At 42.1% G+C, this 23,845-nt stretch overlaps 1 protein-coding gene across 1 annotated transcript in view; it reads left to right on the forward strand.

Annotated features, from left to right (window-relative positions):
- LOC129698421 (RPA-related protein RADX-like) overlaps window positions 1-21,954 on the forward strand; it is a 38,936-nt gene extending 16,982 nt beyond the window's left edge. The window contains exons 7-14 of the mRNA XM_055637567.1: window positions 1,269-1,367; window positions 5,455-5,622; window positions 11,602-11,759; window positions 13,309-13,502; window positions 16,301-16,386; window positions 19,238-19,522; window positions 19,600-19,737; window positions 20,216-21,954. Of these exons, the coding sequence (XP_055493542.1) occupies window positions 1,269-1,367; window positions 5,455-5,622; window positions 11,602-11,759; window positions 13,309-13,502; window positions 16,301-16,386; window positions 19,238-19,522; window positions 19,600-19,737; window positions 20,216-20,319 (1,232 nt within the window). The 3' untranslated portion in view covers window positions 20,320-21,954. The remainder of the gene's footprint in view (window positions 1-1,268; window positions 1,368-5,454; window positions 5,623-11,601; window positions 11,760-13,308; window positions 13,503-16,300; window positions 16,387-19,237; window positions 19,523-19,599; window positions 19,738-20,215) is intronic.
- Window positions 21,955-23,845: the final 1,891 nt, after the last annotated feature.

The raw sequence follows: 23,845 nt of genomic DNA on the forward strand, positions 1-23,845 counted from the left end.
ATAAGAGGGTATAGGTTAAGATGATAGGATAACATTCAGAGTTTTGAGTTTAGTTGCAATTTAGATTCATACCATTTAAGTGCAAGTGTGTTTGAGTTCTACTGGAGAGTGATTTTAATGTTGTGAATGTATATGGAATGCAGCTTTAACAGTGGTAATGATGAAAATTCAATAATTGCACAGAATGATTTTTTAAAGTGCAATTTTAATGATATGCGACTCTTGGGAGTATGGCAAGCACAGGAATTTGCTGCAAATGGGAGAAGTATTTCATGATGATGATGATACTTTGTTGTCACTTGTACCGAGCTAGGTGCAGTGAAATATTTGTTTTTGCATACAGAGTACACAAAAGAGTCACCACAAAGGCGCCGACAATGTTACAAAAAGTACCCATCCCTTCTTCGCTCCCCCCCCCCCCCCCCCCCCCCCCCCCCCCCCCCCCCCCCCCCCCCCCCCCCCCAACTGGGTTCCCTTTTTGTTCACGACAACCTCCCCACGCCAGGTCCCTCTTTGTTCTCGGCGATGCAGCCCATACACCACGTCCCAATCCCGTCCTTGGCCCAATCTCGTCCTCTAGGCTTGACTCTGCTCGAGGCTCCGACCCAACCTCGTCCTGGGCCTGACCCAACATTGAGGCTCTGACTCGACCTTGGTCTGACCTCGAGGATCTACCTCATCCTCGGCATGACCAACCTCGAGGCTCCGGCCTGACCTCCTCCACGGGGACTCCAACTTGACCCCGGGGTTCCGACTTGTCCTCGGCCCGACTTGACCTCGAGGCTCCGACCTGACCACCGGTACTTCGTAGGCCCTGGCGCCCCATGGAGCGAGTCCTCGTCCATCGTCTAACTGCTACGGGCGTGTCAGGCCTGCTTGCCAAGAGTGTCCCGGCCCGAGGTATTTTATACCACCGATTTATGGTTTGTGGAAGTTTCAGGCAGTTATGTAAAACCGATTAAAGTTAAAAAAATTCACAACTTTAAGCTTGCACATCTATAAATTCTCCCATATTTAAGGAAAGACCATTGAACAAAATGCTAACTTTGCTTTTCTCTATACAGATGCTGTGTTTCCATCTTTATCAGTAAGATTTCCACCATCTTCACTATTTTGGTTTTGTCAACTGTTTTGATAGTTTGTGACCTGAACAAAAGTGATGTAATTTGTTTAATATAAATCGGTACTACATTATGAAGTGCCTTGAATGTTTATTCTACAACAAATCAAAAGTTGAACAGTGATGTTTATCTGCTTTGTGTTTTTAGTTACTTTTTTGGTGTGCACTCAGATGAGAGTTGTCAGAGAGAAAATCAATGGCAATACCTATCTGACTTCATCTAATAAGACTCAAATTTTTATCACAGGTAAATAGTATTCAAATAAAACTATCTTTTGATTATTCTTTTTAGAGTTATAGTCATACAGTGTAGAAACAGGCTTTTCAGCTCAACTTGCCCACACCGGTCAACATGTCCCATGTACAGTAGTCCCACTTGTCTGTGTTTGACCCATATCCCTCTAAACCTGTCCTATCCATGTACCTGCTTCTTAAACGTTGCAATAATTCCTGCCTCAATTACCTCCTCCGGTAGCTCTTTCCATATATCCATGCGTGAAAAGGTTAGTCCTCAGGTTACTATAAAATCTTTCCCCCTTCACTTTAAACCGATGTCCTCTGGTTCTCAAATCCTCCACTCTGAATAAGAGACTGTGCATCCATCCAATCTATTCCTCTCATGATTTCATACACTTCTATGGGATCACCCCTCATCCTCCTGTACTCCATGGAATAGAGTCCCAGACTGCTCAACTTCTCCCTATAACTCAAACCCTTGAGTTCTAGCACATCCTTGTAAATCCACTCTGTGCTCTTTCCATCTTAACAACATTTTTCCTATAACATGGAGCCCAGAACTGAACACAATACTTTAAATGCAGCCTCACCAACATCTTGTATAACTGCAATATGACCTCCCAGCTTCTATATTCAATATAGTGAACGATGAAGGTCAATGTGCCAAAACCCTTTTTAACCACCCCATCATCTGCTTGTGATGCCACCTTCAAGGAACTATGGACCTGCACTCCAAGATTCCCCTGCTCGCCAACACTTCCCAGCTCCCTAACATTCACTGTGTCAGGCATGTCCATGTTAGACTTTCCAAAATGCAACACATCACATTTCTCTGGATTAAATTTCATCCTCAGAAACCATTCCTCAGCCTACCTGGCCAACCAATCAAGATCAAGCTGCAATTTTTGACAACCATCTTCACTATCTGCAAAATTGCAAATCTTGCTATATATATTCTCATTCAAATCATTGATATGGAGGACAAGCAGAAATGGGCCCAGCATTACACCCTGAGGCACATCACTAGTCCTAGGCCTTCTGTCTGAGAAGCAACCTTCCACTATCACCCTCTGCATACTTCCATGAAACTATTTCTCCCCTTGCAATCTGACCTTCCAGAGCATGTGGAACCTTGTCGAATGCTTTGCTGAAATCCATATATACAACATCCACAGCTCTGCACTCATCAACCTTTTTGGTCACATCTTCAAAAAACTCAGATTCATGAGACACGACCTCCCATGTACAAAACCATGCCGACTATCCCGAATCAGCCCTTGTCCATCTATATGCATGGATATCTTATTCCTCAGAATTCTCTCCAGTAACTTTCTGACTACAGATGTTAAGCTCACTGGCTTATAATTCCCAGCCCTTTCCCTGTTGCCCTTCTTGAATAGAGGCACAACATTTGCCACCCTCCAGTCTTCCAGGACCTCACTTGTATTTAATGACTCGTACATTTCAGCCAGGGCTCCCGCAAATTCTTCACTGGTTTTGCACAGTGTCCTCGGATATATTTGATCCAGCCCGGGAGATTTGTCTACGCATCAAGACCTTCAGCACCTCTTTGACTGTCAAGAGACTTCCCCAAGTCAGCCCCTAGTTACCCAATCTGCTTGTCTTTCAAAACAGAGGAGAAATACTCATTGAGGACCTTTCCCATCTCCTGTGGCCCCATACAGAGTTGACCACTTTGATTCATGAGAGGTCCCACTCTCTCTCTCTCTCTCTCTCTCTCTCTGGTTACAGTTTTTCCGTCTATATACTTATAAAATCTTTTGGGACTTTCCTCAATGCTCTCTGCCAGAGCCATCTCCTGTTCCCTTTTTGCCCTTCTGATTTCCTTTTTTAGTTTGCTCGTTAGTTCCCGAAGCTCCTCCAGGGATACACATGATCCCAGTTGCCTATACCTGGCCCATGTCTCCTTCTCACCTCGTCATCTAAGCTTCCTTACGTTTCCCTGCCTTCCCTTCACTCTAACAGGGACATGCGTGTCCTGAGTTTTAAAAACATTACTCCTTCCTGACGTTCCTTTTCCTTCAAACAACCTACTCCAATCAACTTGAGCAAGTCCGTCTTTCATACCATAAAATTTGGCCTTACCCCAATTTATTGGACTGATCATACTTGACAAGGAAATCTGTAATTTAAAGGTCTGAGGGAGATATATCTTTACAAGGAAATACATTAAAAGCCTGCGCTGTTTCAGAGACTCAAGTTTGATCCTGATCTTGGATGCTATCTGCATGGAATTTGCACACCCCTTGTGACCATGTGGGTTTCTTCTCCCCTCCCCGCTACCACCCCTGTGTACTTTGGATACCTCCTACAACCCAAAGGCATAACTGTAGATTAATTAACTTTTGAAATTGCTCTTAGTGTAGGTAAATGGCAAGAGAATCAGTTGATTAGTATGTGAAGGACATTAAAGGGCCTGTCCCACGAGCATGTGACTGCATGCGGCAAGCGCGACCAAACCGGAAGCGGGGGCCGCGCGGAGGTCGAGTGATCCCCGTACAGGGCCTGTCCCACCAGCATGCGACTGCATGCGGCGAGTGCGACCAAACCGGAAGCGGGGGCCGTGTGGAGGTCGAGTGATCCCGTACGAGTTGACGTGAAGTTTGAGCGAAGGCGTACGGCGTCGAGACGCTGCGCACGCCCATCGAGGCGGTGCGTACGCCCGTCGAGGCGGTGTGTAAGGCCTCAATGCGGCTGCAGGCCAGCAGGCCGTTGCTGCGTGGAATTTTTGGACAGTGTCAGTTTTTCGGAGCCCCGCATGATGTCGGGACCAGCTCCGCACAACTCCATACAGCTCCGGCGATCGAAGTGGGACAGGCCCCGCAAGGCCGTACGGCTCAAGCGACCACGTTAGGTCACGCTTGCAGCATGAAGTCGCATGCTCGTGGGACAGTCCCTTAAGTTAATGAGAAGCAAATGGAGGAATGAGAATTCTCTGAGAGCTGGCATTGATAGGTAAAATAAAAATTCTGATTTAACTCAGCAGATCAAGCAGCATCTGTAGAGGAAATGGTCTGATGATGTTTGGGTGCGGGACCGTCTTCAGACTGAAGAAAGGTCCCAACCCAAAAATTATTGTGTGCATTTCCCTCCACAGATGGTGCCCGGCCTGCTGAGTTCCACCAGCACATCGTTTTTTGCTTAAGATGGAAGCATATGCAATCACGTGTGTTTTTATTGATTAGATGGGCCTCGATAAAATTTGTAAAATATGTGGAATCAAATTCATTGGAGATGCTATTTTCCAATACATTTAATAAATTGATTATTTGTGAATTCCTTGCAATCTACAGGCACACCCTCATGATGGGGGTTTGGATGGTGGGGGGTGATAGTGGGATGGGGTTGGGGGTAAGGGGTATTTGCATTCTCAGAAAACAGGCCATAATGCTATTTTCCATTTTGCAAAGCTGCAAATTATGCGCATATTTCAAGAAAACACAAGCCGAGCCAAAAACATCTTAATTAATTTACAAATTCCATTAGGGCGAATTTCATTGCACATTTCAAATTCTTGGGTAGTGATTTCTGAATTCTGCAATGGAAAATTTTTGTAACTCGATGGCCATAACATGATTGTTGCCTGTATTATTTTACTGGTTAAGATAGGTCTTTAACATTTTACGTGTGAATTGCCATGCTATCTTCTCAAAGTTCTACTTGTTGTATAACTTCTATGTGAATGTTACAGTAAATTTGATACATGTTGCCTCTCAAAGTTTTCTGTTAAAATCAACTAGCTAACTTGGGGCTACTTTTCTTTTCTGCTAATATATGCAGATCCTGATTTTATTCCAATTTTGTTTTATTATTTTATTAAAGAAAATAGTGGATTGATATATGAAGACATTATACATACAGAGAAAATCTTATTCTTCTTTTGATTGAGATTAGGATAAACTTTTGGAGATCAGGAGCTAGATTTTAAATTAATTGACAAGAAGTAAAACTAGCATTGTGGATTAACTGCCCCTGATGAAAAGCACTCAATCGTAAGATTAAAATTAGTTAATTTCTACATTAGTGAGGTGATTTTACGCTTTAATTGTGTGCTTTGGTGTGTGTTCCCAATGCAGGTTATCACAAGGGAAGACCATACACAACTGATGCCACAGTCAAAAGGTTTCTTCAGTGGGCAAAATCACAATGTGAAAAAGATTTTCTGAAAAAGTCTCTGGTTGGAGGATATTATTCTTTTCCTCCACTCCCATCAAGCTTCCAGGAGTGCAGTCAACATATTAAAGGTATAGTTAGAAATTTGAAACTATGTAATAGCTTTTATTGTTAGCAGTAAAGCAAGATTTTTGGCTTCTGAATTCCTTCTATGAAGCTTCTAAGAATTTGTTTCACACTAAATACCCAGATCAATATCCTTATACAACCTGATTCACGTGCACAACACATTCTTCTGACAGTCTAGATATATGATGATAATAAATGTAGATTATTTCCTACATCTTAGGAACTACCTTAGCAAAGGTACCTTTTGCATCCAATTCACCATTATTACCTTTGCTACTCGAGCAAAATAATATTTAAAGACTATGCTCTTGAACCTAGCAGAATGCTTAAATATACCAATGAGTAGTGACATCCATCTTCAGATCACTAGAAAGGTTCCAGCAATACTTCTGTATAGTCTTCAAAATCTTCGGGCAAACCCCTGTTAATGTCTCTTCCCAAGACAACATCTCCGAGATTGTGACTCTGCTCATATGCAACCAGCTTTGATAAGCATTCCTCATCAACTGCATGAATGAGACTGAACTTCCGATGCAAGTACTGGACTCTGATCTCCATCCTGACAAGCAAACTACAGGAGAAAATAATTTGAGGATGTGCCCAAAAACTCCTTGAACAATGTGACATCTACACCAACTAATTTCTTACCCAAGACTGCTGAAACAAGTGGGAAGCAGAAAATTAGCATTCCTATATTGTCAACAATAGGAGTATGTGCAAGTGTTCAGTGAAACGGTCACCTACCATAGGTCTCGTCGATGTAAGGAGGCCATATCAGGGGCACCAAATGTAGTAGATGAAGTTGCAGGAGGTATATGTCCCCCACTGAGTTCCTCCAGCATGTTGTTCACATGTACCAACTTATTTTATAAATGAACAGATGTTTTTTCTGAATATTGTTGGGTATAACGTTATGTCCAAACTTATGCAGCATGCATGATATCCCATGGGGACTTTGTTGAAACTTTAATTTTCTGAACATTACTATAAGAGAACTATTTTTCATTCCACTGAAAAGAGATCATTGGAAATATTGGCCCAAATAAAAGTTTGATTTAATATTTTTTAAATAGAAAAAATAAAGTATAAAATGACCAGTGAACAAGAAGCTACCTTACTTAAAAAGCAGAGACAGGAATTTGACACGAACAAATCTCTGGGGTGTGATCTCTAGAACAGAATTTTAATTTTCCAATGCAACAGCATGATTAATCAAGGAGAAGTGGTGTGAGTGTGAATTATCAATAGAAAAACCAATCAAACGATACGACAGACCTTTATCCCAGGAGGGAAATTGATCTGCCAACAGTCACAAAAACACAAAATACATGAACAGGAAATTAAAGTGATGAAGTTGAAAGGATTGGGGATGTGCAAATATTGGGGGGGGGGGGTGTCAGTCTCAATCTACCCCACGGCAGAAGCGGGAGAAATGGTACAGTTTGATAGCCACAAGGATGAAGGATCTCCTGTGGCGTTCCGTTCTGCATCTTGGTGGAACCTGTCTGTTGCTGAACGTACTCCTCAGGTTGACCAGTGTGTCATGGGGTGAGCTGTATTGTCCAGGATGCTCCGCAGTTTGTGGAGCATCCTCCCCTCCAAGACCACTTCCCATGAATCCAACTCCACCCCCAGGACAGAGTCCGCTTTCCTGATTAGTTTGTTGATCCTATTGGCATCCGTGGCCTTCGCCCTGCTGCCCCAGCACATAGCAGCGAAGAAAATGACACTAGCTATCGCCGATTGGTGGAACATCCGCAGTACCTTCCTGTAGACGTTGAAGGAGCGGAGCTTTCTCAAAAAGTACAGCCGCCCTGTCCCTTCGTGTACAGGGCCTCAGCTCCTGGACCAGTCAAGTCTACTGTTCAGGTGCACTCCAAAGTATTTGTATTCTCTGGTAAACTGCACACCCACAACATTGATGGAGACAGGAGATAGGGGTGTTCTTCCCCTCCTAAAGACCACCACCAACTCCTTAGTCTTGTCAGTGTTGAGCTGTAAGTGATCCAGCCCACACCACTCACTCGCGGACTACACTTCTGTATTCAGCTTTCCTCCCCTCACTGATGCAGCCCACAATTGCTTCTGCACCCTCCTCCACCTCCCCATCTCCCTCTACCACCCCACTCCCCACCCCATCTCCCTCCTCATTTCCCTCATCCTCCTCCCCTCACTCCCATTCCCTGCCCCAGGACATACCCAAGTCGTAGAGCAGAGCCAGGGCCTGGAACTCGGCCTGGTTCTTGTACTCGGCCCGACCCTGGCTGTAGACTCCCGCTGTCAGCTCGACCTTCACCTGGGCTCCAGTGCAGGCCCCGCGTCATCTCCAGACCACCCGTCAGCTCGGCTGCCACCTGGGCTCCAGTGCAGGCCCCGACTTCATTTCTGGGCTCATCCCTGAACCCGGACCCAGGTTCGTTTCGTCCTTGGTTCCAGCGGCGGCTTCTTTCTCGGCCCTGGTCATGGCCCCATCGCTAGCCCTGGGCTCGACCCTCACTCCAGCTCCTGCACCACCCACCCCAACAGGCATCGGGCTTAGCACTTATTGAAACATAATGAAGTTTTAATGATTACTAGAGCAAGTGCAGACCCGTTGGGTCCGTTCCCCCAACGTGCGGTTGCGCGTGGGGAGGGGGGGGTGGTGGCATGTGGCGTCACACACACTAACTACCACCCCGCACACACGCTAACTACCCCCCTTGATATTTTATTAATATTATTAATTTGCTCCTTTTACCCCATAACCGCCCTATCCACTGACGCATAGCCCCCAACTCGCAGGCACGTCTAGAGAGGGGGGGGGGGTAGAGAGTGAGGGCAGAGAGAGAATGTGGAGAGACAGGGAGAGAGGGGCAGGGACAGAAGGGCAAGAGACAGAGGGAGAGGGGGGTGGAGGGGAGGAGGAGAGGATGGGCGGGTGAGGGGGGGAGATGGGGAGAGGGAGATGGGGAGGGGGGGGGGGAGATGGGGGAGAGAGTGGGGAGGGGGAGGATGAGGGAAGGGACAGAGAGGGGGATGAGGATGGGGGGAGGGGAGGAGAGCAGGGTGGGTGATGGGGGAGACGGGTAGGGGGAATGGGGGTGGTAGAGGGGCAAGTGGGGAAGGGTGGGTGAGGGGGTAGAGGGGTGGGGGGAAGGGAGAGAGAAGGGGGGTGAGTGGAGGGGGAGGAAGAGGGGGAGGTGAGAGAGAGTGAAGGGGAGAGAGTGGAGGGGGAGAGAGAGAGAGAGAGAGGGGGAGAGGGAGAGAGAGAGAAGGGGGGAGTGGGGGAAAGGCACGGGGGTGGAAGGGAGGGAGGGGGAAGAGATCTCTCACACCTGTCCCATTGTGATATCATATGTAAATGAGATCCATTGTGATTGTACATCTGTGAGATGGCACTGTGACTCATGCAGCAGTTTGAGTTTAGTGAGACCACGTGAAGGTTCCAAACTCCCACACCTGTCCCATTGTGATGTCATGTATTATCCTATTATCTAAATGGTGGCCGATTGGGAAAGGGGGAGATGCAGCGAGACCTGGGTGTCATGGTACACCAGTCATTGAAGGTAGGCATGCAGGTGCAGCAGGCAGTAAAGAAAGCGAATGGTATGTTGGCTTTCATAGCAAGAGGATTTGAGTATAGGAGCAGGGAGGTTCTACTGCAGTTGTACAGGGTCTTGGTCTCCAAATCTGAGGAAGGACATTATTGCCATAGAGGGAGTGCAGAGACGGTTCACCAGACTGATTCCTGGGATGTCAGGACTGTCTTATGAAGAAAGACTGGATAGACTTGGTTTATACTCTCTAGAATTTAGGAGATTGAGAGGGGATCTTATAGAAACTTACAAAATTCTTAAGGGGTTGGACAGGCTAGATGCAGGAAGATTGTTCCCGATGTTGGGGAAAGTCCAGGACAAGGGGTCACAGCTTAAGGATAAGGGGAAAATCCTTTAAAACCGAGATGAGAAGAACTTTTTTCACACAGAGAGTGGTGAATCTCTGGAACTCTCTGTCACAGAGGGTAGTTGAGGCCAGTTCATTGGCTATATTTAAGAGGGAGTTAGATGTGGCTAAGGGGATCAGGGGGTATGGAAAGAAGGCAGATACGGGATACTGAGTTGGATGATCAGCCATGATCATATTGAATGGCGGTGCAGGCTCGAAGGGCCGAATGGCCTACTCCTGCACCTAATTTCTATGTTTCTATGTTTCTATATATGTAAATGAGATCCATTGTGATTGGGCACCTGTGAGGTGGCACTGTGACTCATGCAGCAGTTTGATTTACATTTTTTTTTAATGTTTTGTGAACAATTTAATTCAAAATCTGGGGAAATAATTGACCAAATCTAGAGAGGAGTTGATTTCTGAAATCATAAGTTAAATCCCTATCGAAATATGTAAAAATCTCTGCGTGTTTGCGTTTGATTTTTGAGGAAATACGTTTCAAAGGCAAAATGACACACACACACACACACACACACGCACACACACACACACACACGGTTTTAATAGATACTAGACCAAGTGCAGACCCGTTGGGTCTGTTCCCCCAACGTGCGGTTGCGGGGGGGGAGGGGGGCGGCATGTGGCATCACACACACTAACTACGACCCCACACACACGCTAACTACCCCCCCTTGATATTATATTAATATTATTAATTTGCTCCTTTTACCCCATAACCGCCCTATCCACTGACGCATAGTCCTCAACTCACAGGCGTATCTAGAGAGGGGGGGGGGGGGGTAGAGAGTGAGGGCAGAGAGGGAATGAGGAGAGAGAGAGAGAGAGGGGGCAGAGACAGAAGGGCAAGAGACAGAGGGGGTGGGGGGGAGGAGGAGAAGGTGAGGGGGGAGGGGTGGGGAGGGGGGAGAGGGAGATGGGGGGAGGGGGGGGAAGAGTGGGGAGGGGGAGGAGAGGGGAGGGGGAGGGGAGAGGGAGAGAGGATGAGGATGGGGGGAGGGGAGGAGAGCGTGGAGGGTGAAGGGGAGGTAGGGGGAAGTGGGGAGGGGGGAAGGGTGGGTGAGGCGTGGAAGAGAGGGGTGGGGGAGAGGAGGAGGGGTGGGACGAAGGGAGGGGAGGGGGGTAGAGCTGAGAGGGGGAGGGGAGGAAGAGGGGGAGGAGACGTGGAGAGAGAGTGGAGGGGGATGGAGAGGAGGGGAGAGAGAGGAGGAGGAGAGAGAGAGAGAGAGGGAGAGAGAGAGAGAGAGGGGGAGAGAGACAGAAGGGGGAGGGAGAGAGGAAGGGGGGAGAGAGAGAGATGGGGGGAGTGGGGGAAAGGCACGGGGTGGAAGGGTGGGAGGGAGGGGAGAGATCTCCCACCCCTGTCCCATTGTTTTGGGGAGTGGATGAGTGAATGTAAAAGTGAAATCGCTAGCGAAATGAAAAAAATCTTTTCTTTGTTTTTCATTGTGGTTTTGGCGGACCAAGGAATCAAAGGCCATCTGACACACACACACACACACACACACACACACACACACACACACACACACACACACACACACACACACACACACACACACACACACACAGTTTTAATATATAGATAGATAGATAGATATATATATATGATTGGCATCATTAGATTTTTAAGCGACAACTAACCATTTTTACTGCAAGTGTAATGGATAGAATTTAAATCGCATTCTAGACTACTATAAATATAGGTTAAACTAAAAGTATCCACTAAATACTCTAATCATAATGTATTGCCGTGCATAGACTGATGATTGTACTTCTGAAAAAACATGGGCTTGTTTAGAGATATATAATTTATGCTTAGGTAGTCTTATACTAGCTCATGAATTCTGAAACTATATATTTTGGGTTTATTGTAGATTATTGAACACCATTATTGTGTATTGGCCACTAAGATTTAAACTGACAGTTTATATGAAATCTTATTATTGCAAACTACAGATTCTTTGTTATTACATTTTAATGTATTGTTTTAACAATGTGTAGTAATGAGATCAATTTTTTTTTCAACAAAGCAGAGCTCAATGTCACCACTATGCACGAGTTAAAAGAGAAAATAGAAGGTTTGCATTACAGGGAGCATAAACATATAGTCATTCAAGGAATTATTACATGTGTCAGATATATTGTCCACTCTTCTTTTGTTGGAGGTGTAATGCACAAGAAATACTCTCAGGTATGAAGTACGTTGAAACTGTATTCTTTGCACTCTTTTCAATTGCCTTTTTGACTTTTTTAAAGAGAAAATCCCATTTAAGTTTCCTTGGCATTTGCTATCTTTGTGCTTATTTTTCACTTCACTGACTGAGCCTGCCATGCCATGTGCATGGTCAAAAGTTACTTCCTGAACTATTAATAGGTAGATATGAAGAAGTGTCTCGACCTGAAACGTCACCTATTCCTTTTCTCCAGAGATGCTGTCTGACGCGCTGAGTTACCTCAGCTTTTTGTCTATCTTCGATTTAAACCAGCATCTACGGTTCCTTCCTACACAATAGGTAGTGCTTCTTGGGGTCTTTGAGCAGCAAAATACTGGTGATGCTGGATATAAAAAATAAAAAAACTAGAAACATACTGCAGGTATGAGTTACTGTCTCAGATTAATTGCTTTTCATCAAAGTAGACGCTGCCTAATCTGCTTTCTAGCATTTTCTGTTTGTATTCCATGTATCATGACGTAATTATGCACTCAATGGCAACTGATGAGCTGACTTGATCTTGTGCTCCCCTCGTGTATATTTCCCCTTAAAAGATGATTCTTTGAGGCATTCTTGAGTGACGTGACTCATGATCTGCGTGTAAGTAGTCATTAGGGTTCCCTTTTGAGTGAACACATTGCCACTGCTAATTCTGAAACGGTTAATCAGGTTCAATTCTGATACCGACTGATGCATTGCAGCCTATTTTGGCTATGCCTATTGCAGAAAGAGTAATCTGAAAACATTTGGGGATCAATTTGTATTGTACAACTACCTCAGTATGAATAAATTCTGCAATCTAAATGGCCTAGAAATTCATGCTAAAATGAAGATAAATTAGCTTAGAATTTTAATAGACCAGATCTTCTGCTGACAGGCAAACTCATGGGTCATTTATCCTTGGACTACCGTGTTCCTTCTAACACTGCGTTGAATGTTGCCTTTATGTAGCAGGCCAGTTTCCATGAGATTGGGAATGTCCTTCACAGCACAGCGCCTCCCTCTCCAGGTATCCCCACGAGGCATTATCTGGTGCAGTGTGGGGGACAGGCAGTAAAGTGGATGATGCCCCATTCATCTTAAAACCATGCTCGTGCTACACATATGGTACGGCATGGTAGCATAGCAGTATAGTTGCTGCCTTACTGCTAGAGACCCAGGATCAATCTTGACTACAGGTGCTGTGTACGGAGTTTGTACGTAGGTTTTTCCCCAGTGCTCTGGTTTCCTCCCACACTCCAAAGAAGTAAAGGTTTGTAGGTTAATTGGCTTCAGTAAAAAATTGTAAATTGTCTCATATGTGTAGGATAGTGAAAGTGTACGGTGGGCCGAAGGACCTGTTTCTGCAGTGTATCTCTAAACTAAACTAAAGTAAGTACTTATTCTGAGAAACCCTCAAAGGCCCCAGCCGATGTATTAGCATCAGAGCAGAAGATCTGTCCCCCTATATACAATCTCTTCACTTAATGATATTTCTTAAATGCTGATTGTCTGTTTTGACTCTTGAAATGTATTGATTACATACAGCCTGCAAACACTAAAAATACTGCCAATGTGCGAACCAGTGATTCGTCCACTAAATATAGAGATAATATGGCTAATAGCCAAGCATCAGAACAGGATTACTTCTATAATTTCCACAAGACATCTCAAACTTTCAACCAAGTATTAGACTCAGAGGAAGAAGTTATATCATTTGGAAGAGAACATTGCACTTTAAGGTAATTTATTTTTATTTCCCTCATATCGTGAACCTAACACAAAAAGTAAAAGCAGGAGTTGGCCAAATTGAGCCAGATTCACCATTAACCAAGAACATAGATAAAGGTCGTCATAAGCGATAGGAGCAGAATTAGGCCATTCGGCCCATCAAGTCTACTCCGCCATTCAATCATGGCTGATCTATATCTCCCTCCGAACCCTATTCTCCTGCAAATTTCTCCTTGTCACATATCCTAAGAATATGGCCTCCATTTCTGTACTCTGCAGCTATGAGAAACAGCCTCGTAGCATCCAGCCTGAAAAACCTTCTCAGAATTTTATACATTTCAATAAACCTCTGGAATGTTTGCTAATATGCTAATTGATGCAAGATTTGGATGGTAATCCAGGAATTGTTATGTTTTGATGATAAACAAGAGAAAAACCTCTTGCTCAACATCAACAATGTTGATGCCAGAGGGTAGAGCGAAGCCAGAAGGTAATGGTGGATGGCTGTTTATCGGGTTGGAGGCAGGTGACTAGTGGGGTGCCTCAGGGATCTGTGTTGGGTCCTTTGTTGTTTGTCATGTACATCAATGATCTGGATGAAGGTGTGGTAAATTGGATTAGTAAGTATGCAGATGATACCAAGATAGGGGGTGTTGTGGATAATGAAGAGGATTTCCAAAGTCTACAGAGTGATTTAGGCCATTTGGAAAAATGGGCTGAAAGATGGCAGATGGAGTTTAATGCTGATAAATGTGAGGTGCTACACCTTGGCAGGACAAATCAAAATAGGACGTACATGGTAAATGGTAGGGAATTGAAGAATACAGTTGAACAGAGGGATCTGGGTATAACCGTGCATAGTTCCTTGAAGGTGGAATCTCATATAGATAGGGTGGTAAAGAAAGCTTTTGGTATGCTAGCCTTTATAAATCAGAGCATTGAGTATAGAAGCTGGGATGTAATGTTAAAATTGTACAAGGCATTGGTGAGACCAAATCTGGAATATGGTGTACAATTTTGGTCGCCAAATTATAGGAAGGATGTCAACAAAATAGAGACAGTACAGAGGAGATTTACTAGAATGTTGCCTGGGTTTCAACAACTAAGTTACAGAGATAGGTTGAATAAGTTAGGTCTTTATTCTCTGGAGCGCAGAAGGTTAAGGGGGGGACCTGATAGAGGTCTTTAAAATGATGAGAGGGATAGACAGAGTTGATGTGGACAAGCTTTTCCCTTTGAGAATAGGGAAGATTCAAACAAGAGGACATGACTTCAGAATTAAGGGACAGAAGTTTAGGGGTAATATGAGGGGGAACTTCTTTACGCAGAGAGTGGTGGCGGTGTGGAATGAGCTCCCAGTGGAAGTGGTGGAGGCAGGTTCATTGGTATCATTTAAAAATAAATTGGATAGGCATATGGATGAGAAGGGAATGGAGGGTTATGGTACGAGTGCAGGCAGGTGGGACTAAGGGGAAAAAAAATTTGTTCGGCATGGACTTGTAGGGCCGAGATGGCCTGTTTCCGTGCTATAATTGTTATATGTTATATGGTTAACAAGACCAAGAAACGAATTGTTGACTTTAGAAACTGGAAGTTAGGAGACCAGGCACCAGTTTTCATTGGTGGGTCATTGGTCAACAGAGTTAGCAGCTTCAAGTTCCTGGACGATAGCATATTGTATGAGATGTCGTGCTCGTGATGTTGTTGGAAGCAATGTGCCTGTCGATCACCATATTCATGTAACATGCTTGGCTTTACTTTATTTCTTGGCTTCATATTCTTATATTGTTGGCTCTTTCATGGATCATAATAACTAGATTGTTCTCCATCTTCAAATTCCTCTTCTGTCATGAACCCACAAAGGCAAAATACTTGTGTCATGGCTGCGGGAGCAGTTTCTACTCGACTACGCATCACTTCACCAATCATATTTCTTTTTGTCCCCTGCCCTTGAATGCCATCCTCTGTGCACCATTGTGTCATGAGCAGATTTTTATCTTTTCTCAACTACACCAGTAGTACTTGTAGCTGCTAGACAATGGTAAATTCTGAGGTTCCTCACCGAGTACATCTGCGGCTCTCCAAATGATTGATTTTAGGAATTATGGCCTTGTATTCCTTACCCATACTCCTAACCAATGCTAAATCTTCACCTAATCTGAAGGGGATGGCTGTTGTTTGAGTCAAAATATCTCTCAAACCGTACCTTGTTCAAATATAATACATTTAAATAGATTTCAGTTCAACAGTTCTGAGCTGGGATTCATCAGACTGCAGACACTCGTAGCAGGTATTATCTGGGATCATTCTGGTCACTATAAATTCTCTGGTGTTCCAAATTTGGTACATCTCCTACACTTCCAACTCCAGTTAATCCACCTTTAATATCATTAAATTGCCATGAAATGAAATCATACAATTTAAACTAAACAATTCAACGGAAAGGAACAACTCCATTCCCCCTCTGTACTGATATCAGACTGTTCATGCCACACTGTACGGTCTTACCAAATGCCTTGAAAATGTTTATTCTTTAATAATCAGGAATTAAGATATTTGTACATATGAGTGACTGTGAAAGGGTTTGTTTAATAATAGCTTGATAAATATGCTTTTGAGTCTTCAATTTATCATTGTTGAACTTCCCTCTGAATTTTTTAAAAAGTATAGAAAATGCAAATAATTAATCTGAAATTTTATTTAAGATATTTTAATTCTGATATTAAACTAATCAATTAAAAAAAGAAAAGCAAAAGCAACTTGTCCATATTACTGATTATAGCTCAATGAGAAAATAATCTTTTCACAGTTCCACTTTGAAAAATAATGCTCCCGATTCAAATTTATTGTCCAATAGTGAAGAAACAGAGGAGGAATATTTTACTGCTGATGAAGGTTTGTTTCAACATGGTCTTCTCTTCTGTGAATACTATTCAAATATAATTATATGGTGGGGGGCGGTGGGGGGGTCATTTCTAAAACCCAAAGCATCTAAATTAATCAAAGTTGACAGGTTAGTGAGAAAATAAAGTCACATTCACAAATAAAGTAACTAAACACTAACTAACGACATGATTTCATTATTTTGGTGTCTGAAGTAGTGTTTGTAATTCATGTTGGATAAATTACAACTGGCGTTTGGGGAAGGTTTATAATGCTGGCTAAAAGGAAAAACTGCAACACCATCATTGTTAACTGATATAACATTTTGCATGTAATATAAAACCATGAATTCTTTCAGTAATGGAATGGTCTGTTCAGCAATAACTGAATTGTAATTAAGCATAAAGTGCAGGCGGAACCCAGCTGGTAATGGGCCTGTCCCACTTAGGTGATTTTTCAGGCGATTGCTGGCGACTGTCAAGTTGCCGGCAGTCGCCTGAAAAACCGGCAACTGGAATGGCGACTGTCAGAGTGGAACACACACACACACAAACGCATCACTTCCTTCACCAGCCCGTTATGCAGGCGGGGGACAGGGCAAGCGGGGGGAGCGCTGTCTGAGTGAAATTCACATGATGCAAAGCCAAGGTAATACAGACACACACCGCGATTAAAAGGAAGGTTGGCGCTGTAATTAAGACGGCTAAAGCACAGTGTATGGTAAGTCCTTTAAAGGAGGGGGGCTGAGAGGGGTGAGAAGGAGTGGAGATAACTTTTAAGAAGCCAGAGATACACGGCTGTGAAGCTTGGCGGACATTTAACATTACTGGTCGGTTATCCTTGGTTCTGAAAACTGCTTATGGTTTTTTCCCAATGAGCCAATGAAATTCACCAGTCAGCACCGGCTACAACCTACCAGAACCTTTGACCTCCTGGCAACCCACTAGGACCTCCTGTCGACCCACCTACAGCACGAGAATTCTCGCTACTTTCCATGGCGGCTTCATTCTAGTCACCGCTAATTTTTCAACATGTTCAAAAATTGGCGGCGACTATAATGAGGCCGCAACTATTCCCAGAATGTGGGAACTCCCCACGACCATGAAGGCGACTCCCCCACAACCACCCACGAACATGTGGCGAATGCATAGTGTCCCGCAGTCGCCTAAGTGGGACAGGCCCATTAGGCACCGTCTACGGAGAGAATGGGAAAACGATGCTTCAGCTCGGGACCTTTCAGACTGATTGAGTGGGAGGGGGGGGGGGGGGGGAGCTGAGGAAAGAAGTGGGGATGAATACAGGTGGTGGGGTGGGTGGGGGGGTGGAGTAAATGACAATGGCTAATGGTGAATATGATACGAAGGGTGTCAGATAAGGAGCGAAGGGGAGGAGTGAATTGTAAAGTCGGGGAAAGGATATGGGTGAATATAAATAGATGACGTTTTGGTTTAGTACCCTGAGTGGTCAGACAATATTTCGGGACGGAATCTATTCTTCCCACAAATGCTGCTTGATCAGCTCAGTTCCAGCACTTAAATCAACTTAACTATTATTTTGAAAGATAGACACAAAATTCTGGAATAACTCAGCGGGTCAAGCAGCATTTTTGGAGAGGGTTTCAGGTTGAGACCCTTCAGACTGTGGGTCAGGGGAGAGGAAGCTTGAGATATGAAAGGGTAAGGTGTGAAATGACTGATCAAAGCAGACGATGATCATGGAAATGTAGAATGGTTCATTGGCTGAGGAGAAGGTGACAATGAGGCATACAAACAGGAAAATTAGTCAGGACTAGGGTGGGGGAGGGATGGAGATAGAGAGAAAGCAAAGGTTACATGAAGTTAGGAAAATCAATTCTTGTTGGGTTCGAAGCTGCCCAAGCAAAATCTATAAAATAGTCTGTGTTTTTGAATGACTGATCAGTACATTCTACAATACAAGGTTATTCAACAAATTGTTCACTGTTATTTTAAAACTACATAGATACATGGACAATAAGTGCAGTAGGCCATTCAGTCCTTCGTGCCAGCACCGCCATGGCTGAATAGCTACTTCCCCACAGCCATCAGGCTATTAAACGTGGCTCGGACAAAACTCTGAACATTAATAGCCCATTACCTGTTTATTTGCACTTTATCAGTTTATTTATTCATGTGTGTATATATTTATATAATGGTATATGGACACACTGATCTGTTCTGTATTCATGCCTACTATGTTCTGTTGTGCTGAAGCAAAGCAAGAATTTCATTGTTCTATCAGGGGCATATGATAATAAACTCTCGTGAATCTCTTGACAATCAGTACCCCGTTCCTGCCTTTTCCCCATACCCCTTTATTTCGCTAGCCCTAAGAGCTCTATCTAACTGTCTTGAATGCATCCAGTGAATCGGCCTCCACTGCCTTCTGAGGCAGAGAATTTCCCAAATTCACAACTCTCTGTATGAAAACTGTTTTCCTCATCTCAGTTCTAAATGGCCTACCCCTTATTTTGTGGCTCCTGGTTCTGGACTCCCCAACGTCAGGAACACGTTTCCTGCTTCTAGTGTGTCCAATCCCTTAATAATTGTAGACCGTGTGCTTCTATAAGATCCCCTCTCATCCTTCTAAATTCCAGTAAATACTAGCCCAGTCGCTCCATTCTTTCATCATGACAGTCCCGCCATCCCGGGAATTAACCTCGTGAACCTACGCTGCACTCCTTCATTAGCAAGAATAATCTTCTTCAAAAATGAAATAAATTTGCACCAATAATGCAGTTACTTTCTTATACCAGACAAGCAAAGCAAAATATTTTATATCATTAAAACATAAGGCTTGTATAGATTATATGTTATTTTTATTAACATTTTCTGTTAAATTTTAGATCACCCTGAAATGGATGATGTTGCTAAACTCAATCTCTTAGATAACTCATGGGAAAGTTCAAAGTGGTCTAAGATTAAAGGACATTTGAAAGAATTTCTATCATTTGACCAACTACTTCTTGAAAGTTGTCCACAAAGGTTTGAGTATGCAAAGAAGGAAGCAATAATGAGCCAGCATAATCTTCATCCATCAAGATGTGACTCATATCTACTTGATTCCATCAGCAGTGTTGAGAAGCTCACAACGGCAAGGACACATTGTTATTATACATTGACCATTATTGGTATGTATTTAAGGTTGTGATCAGGAAGAACTATTTATGCCTGGTTCTATTTGACACACTTGTATCATCTTTCACAGATCTAAATCAGGAAATTGCTATGGATGTTATATTTCTACCATTGGGAATTGACACGTGTTGCAATAATTCTGCAAGGAATACCAATTTTATTTCCATCCTTTCTGGTGATTGTGTTTCAGAAGCTCCAACCTTAAATGGTAAAGTGAATAGCATCACTTGTCAAAATTAACATAAAAAGATATAGAGGATCACATATTGGTGCGATACAAATCACAGCTCTGTTACCTAATAATTGTTTGTACACAGAGATGACTGTTATACATGTTTGTAAGAATAGCAATGAAAGATTAACAAGCTTCTTATCAGTAATTGTGTCATAATAGCAAAACATTTAACAAATCTGATAGTAATCATCAGAATTAATTCTACATTTAAATTATGTATACTGTCATTGGTTTTCAAGCAAGTTAGAAACATAAATTATATCAATTAGGAACATTAAGTGTTCCTTTTAATTCCTCAGAATCATATATTTTAAAATTAGATATTCTTAATACTAAATGAATTGTGAGTATAGATATTAGTTTTCTAGTATATAGTAGAATATAGTATAATAGTTGGCTTTTAACATATGTTAAGCTGATTGATGTATTTATTTTTGAATCGTGGAAATAGGATCAGAAATAGAAGGAAAGCACTTCCTGTGCATTTTGGATGTCTATCATCACGGGAACGATCAAACAGAGGTTATTTTAAGCAGAGCATACAAAACAGAATAGTTTATTTGAAGCAAAAAAGGACATTTCTCCAGCACTTGCCAAATATTTGCACAGCACAATCTTTTTAATGTATGTGTTAAGGATGACAAAAAAAATGGATGCTGCAAGTGATGGATTGAAACAAGTCTCTCCTTATAAATACTTTAAAAATTGAAAACTGTTAATACATATTTCAATAGATGTGTTAATAAGTTTTGAATTTGCCCTGATATCATCATCAATATATTTTAACAGATAATTTATAAAATCAACAAAAGATATTTTGCCAAATTACCAACCTTTTAAATATGATAACACTTGTTGACTCTGCTTCTATTTCTCCCAATGCATGCTCACCCAAAGGGCCCTTCTTCTCACATCTGAAAGCACAATCTGAGACCACAATTAAGCTAAATCCTGTGCTTTTTCAAAAATCTAATTTCAGTATTCCGAACATAAATCTGAGTTAATATTTATTCTTTCTCCCTGGATGTTGTGGCTAGTTGTACCACCCTAGGTCCCATAGAATGATGATCAATTCTAGATCCTTCTGACCTTGTAATTGTTGTTAAGTGTTTTTAAATATTTCTCAAACTTGATGGATGATAATTATTATTGATTTCTATATGGTTTCATGAAATTTGCAATTGATTATTTTTATGTTTATGTATGTTTCTTAAATTATAGTTTTCATACCATGAATATCACATAGAAGTTAATAAACATTAACTATGGTACATTAAATATTGTGATATCTGAATTTGATAAATATGAAAATATAAATGTTCTAAGGAATGTTAATTGTCATGGGTTATGTTTACATTTTTAAATATAAATAAATTGTTGTTACTTGGCACAGTGGCACAGTGGTAGAGTTGCTGCCTTACAGCAAATGCAGCGCCAGAGACCCGGGCTTGATCCCGACTACGGGTGCTGTCTGTACGGAGTTTGGGAGTTTGTACTTTCTCCCCGTGACCTGCGTGGTTTTCTTCCGAGATCTTCGGTTTCCTCCCACACTCCAAAGACGTACGGGTTTGTAGGTTAATTGGCTTAGTAAATGTAAAAATTGTTCCTAGTGGGTGTAGGACAGTACAGTGTTAATGTGCGGGGATTGCTGGTCGGCGCGGACCCGATGGGCCAAACTGTTTCCGCGGTCTAATTTTAAACATTAGAATTGTTAACTGTTATTTGGGTTTTATTCCACTTTTTTGCAATGCATGTATGCTTTAAATTAAATATATTAAAAAAGATAGGATATTTGTATTTCTTGATTTTTATAATGCGTTTTCTTTTCAATAATATTTTTCCTTTTCAAATGATATAAAAGAGGAAAATAATTGCATGTATCTTCTTTCTCACAAAACAATGTAATGTAAAGGAAAGTGATCAACATGAGATTATGTAAGATTATGTAGGAAGGAACTGCAGATGCTGGTTTAAACCAAAGATAGACACAAAAAGCTGGAGTAACACAGCAGGACAGTCAGTATCTCTCCAGAGATGCTGCCTGTCCCGCTGAGTTACTCCAGCATTTTGTGTCTATGATGTAAGGCAGTTGTTTATTAAGGGAGTGCAGTATATTGTTTATTGTGTTATGTGTTTTTGTATGTATCTTTTTTCTGTAAGTTATTAAATAGATGATAATGCTGGATTCTACTCACTAGAAGGAGTCATTTGTTGTATTATGCATTGGTCATTGTGTTGATTTGCAAGTTTTAGCAAATTAATCTCACATATTAAAATCTTATTTCATTCTTTTATGGCACATTAAATGTCAGAAGGTACAATTTCTTCACCATGTATATGTCACATTCTTTACAAATATAAAAGACATAATTTCCACGCTTTATAATGTGCCTATAATTTCTGCATCAAATGATGAATAGGTGGAAGTTCCAATCCAGTTGGTCTGAACAAATAAGCTTATTATTTAGGACAGATGCTCAAATTTATGTATGAAAACATTATTACATCCTAACTTTAATTACAATCACAGTGGTCAGACATACAAATCAAAACTATTTTTGAAAAAGTATTACACCCCAAGTGTGTCTTTCTTTCACAAGTTTATTAACAAATATGCAGTTAATAGATAGATAGATAGATAGATAGATAGATAGATAGATAGATAGATAGATAGATAGATAGATAGATAGATAGATAGATGAATTAAAACCGCAGATGCTTGTTAATGCACAAATGAACAATGCTGGAGTAACTCAGCAGGTCATGCAGCATCCCTGAAGAACATGGATAGGTGACGTTTCAAGTTGAGACTTCTTCAAAATTCAATTCAATATATTGAATGCATCTCTGGAAAAATAAAAGTAACACATTTTCAGTTTCAGAGATGAGTATATGCAAAGTAGTCTTTTACAGAAATTCCTTGTTCTGTTTAATGTTAAAATTTAAATGTAATTTATTTCTCTATTCCACTTTACCAATGATATTAAAACAAAATCCAGGAATAAACTGCATGTCTGATTGGCAACCTTGTTGCCACACATGACTTTTATTTCCTTCTCTGACAGGATGGTACTAAGTGTGGTGCTGGGGAGTTTTATCCAAGGTTGATTTGATTTGAACTGTAAGACAATTTTTATTTATGTTGTGAAACACTTACATTTCTTGATTTTACATATTCTTGATTAGTAAGGGTGACCGTGGTTATGGGGAGAAGGCAGGAGAATGGGGTTGCGAGGGAAAGATAGGTCAACCATGATTGATGGGCCGAATGGCCTAATTCTGCTCCTAGAATTTAGGAACTAATTTTAAATATATTTGAAAGTGATTATGGTGGCAAGCTGTTTACCTATATACCATTCAGACCAACACCACTCTAGATCTCACAGAGACAGAAAATGTTTACACTATTATTTGGATAAGGAGTATTGAAGCTGCATATTCAAGGTACTATTTCCTCAGCAATGTGTGTTGCCTGAAGCATTCTGGAGAGCAATCCCCTATTTCAAAGCCTCATATACAGGTTGCAGCCGATATAAGTAGCAGACAAAAATGCGTTAAACATTTTTTAAGTGGGATTGCAGAAAGGAATACTGAGGAAATTTCCTGGCCACCATGCATTAACTTGCAAGATAATGTAAAGCTAGAAACATAGAAAATAGGTGCAGGAGTAGGCCATTCGGCCCTTCGAGCCTGCACCGCCATTCAATATGATCATGGCTGATCATCCAACTCAGTATCCTGTACCTGCCTTCTCTCCATACCCCGTGATCCCTTTAGCCACAAGGGCCACATCTAACTCCCTCTTAAATATAGCTAATGAACTGGCCTCAACTACCTTCTGTGGCAGAGAATTCCTGAGATTCACCACTCTATGTGTGAAAAATGTTTTCCTCATCTCGGTCCTAAAAGATTTTCCCCCTTATCCTTAAACTGTGACCCCTTGTTCTGGACTTCCCCAACATCGGGAACAATCTCCCTGCATCTAGCCTGTCCAACCCCTTAAGAATTTTGTAAGTTTCTATAAGATCCTCCTCAAACTTCTAAATTCTAGCGAGTACAAACCGAGTCTATCCAGTCTTTC

This window comes from Leucoraja erinacea, chromosome 6 (genome assembly GCF_028641065.1).
Source record: "Leucoraja erinacea ecotype New England chromosome 6, Leri_hhj_1, whole genome shotgun sequence".
NCBI lineage: Eukaryota > Metazoa > Chordata > Chondrichthyes > Rajiformes > Rajidae > Leucoraja > Leucoraja erinaceus.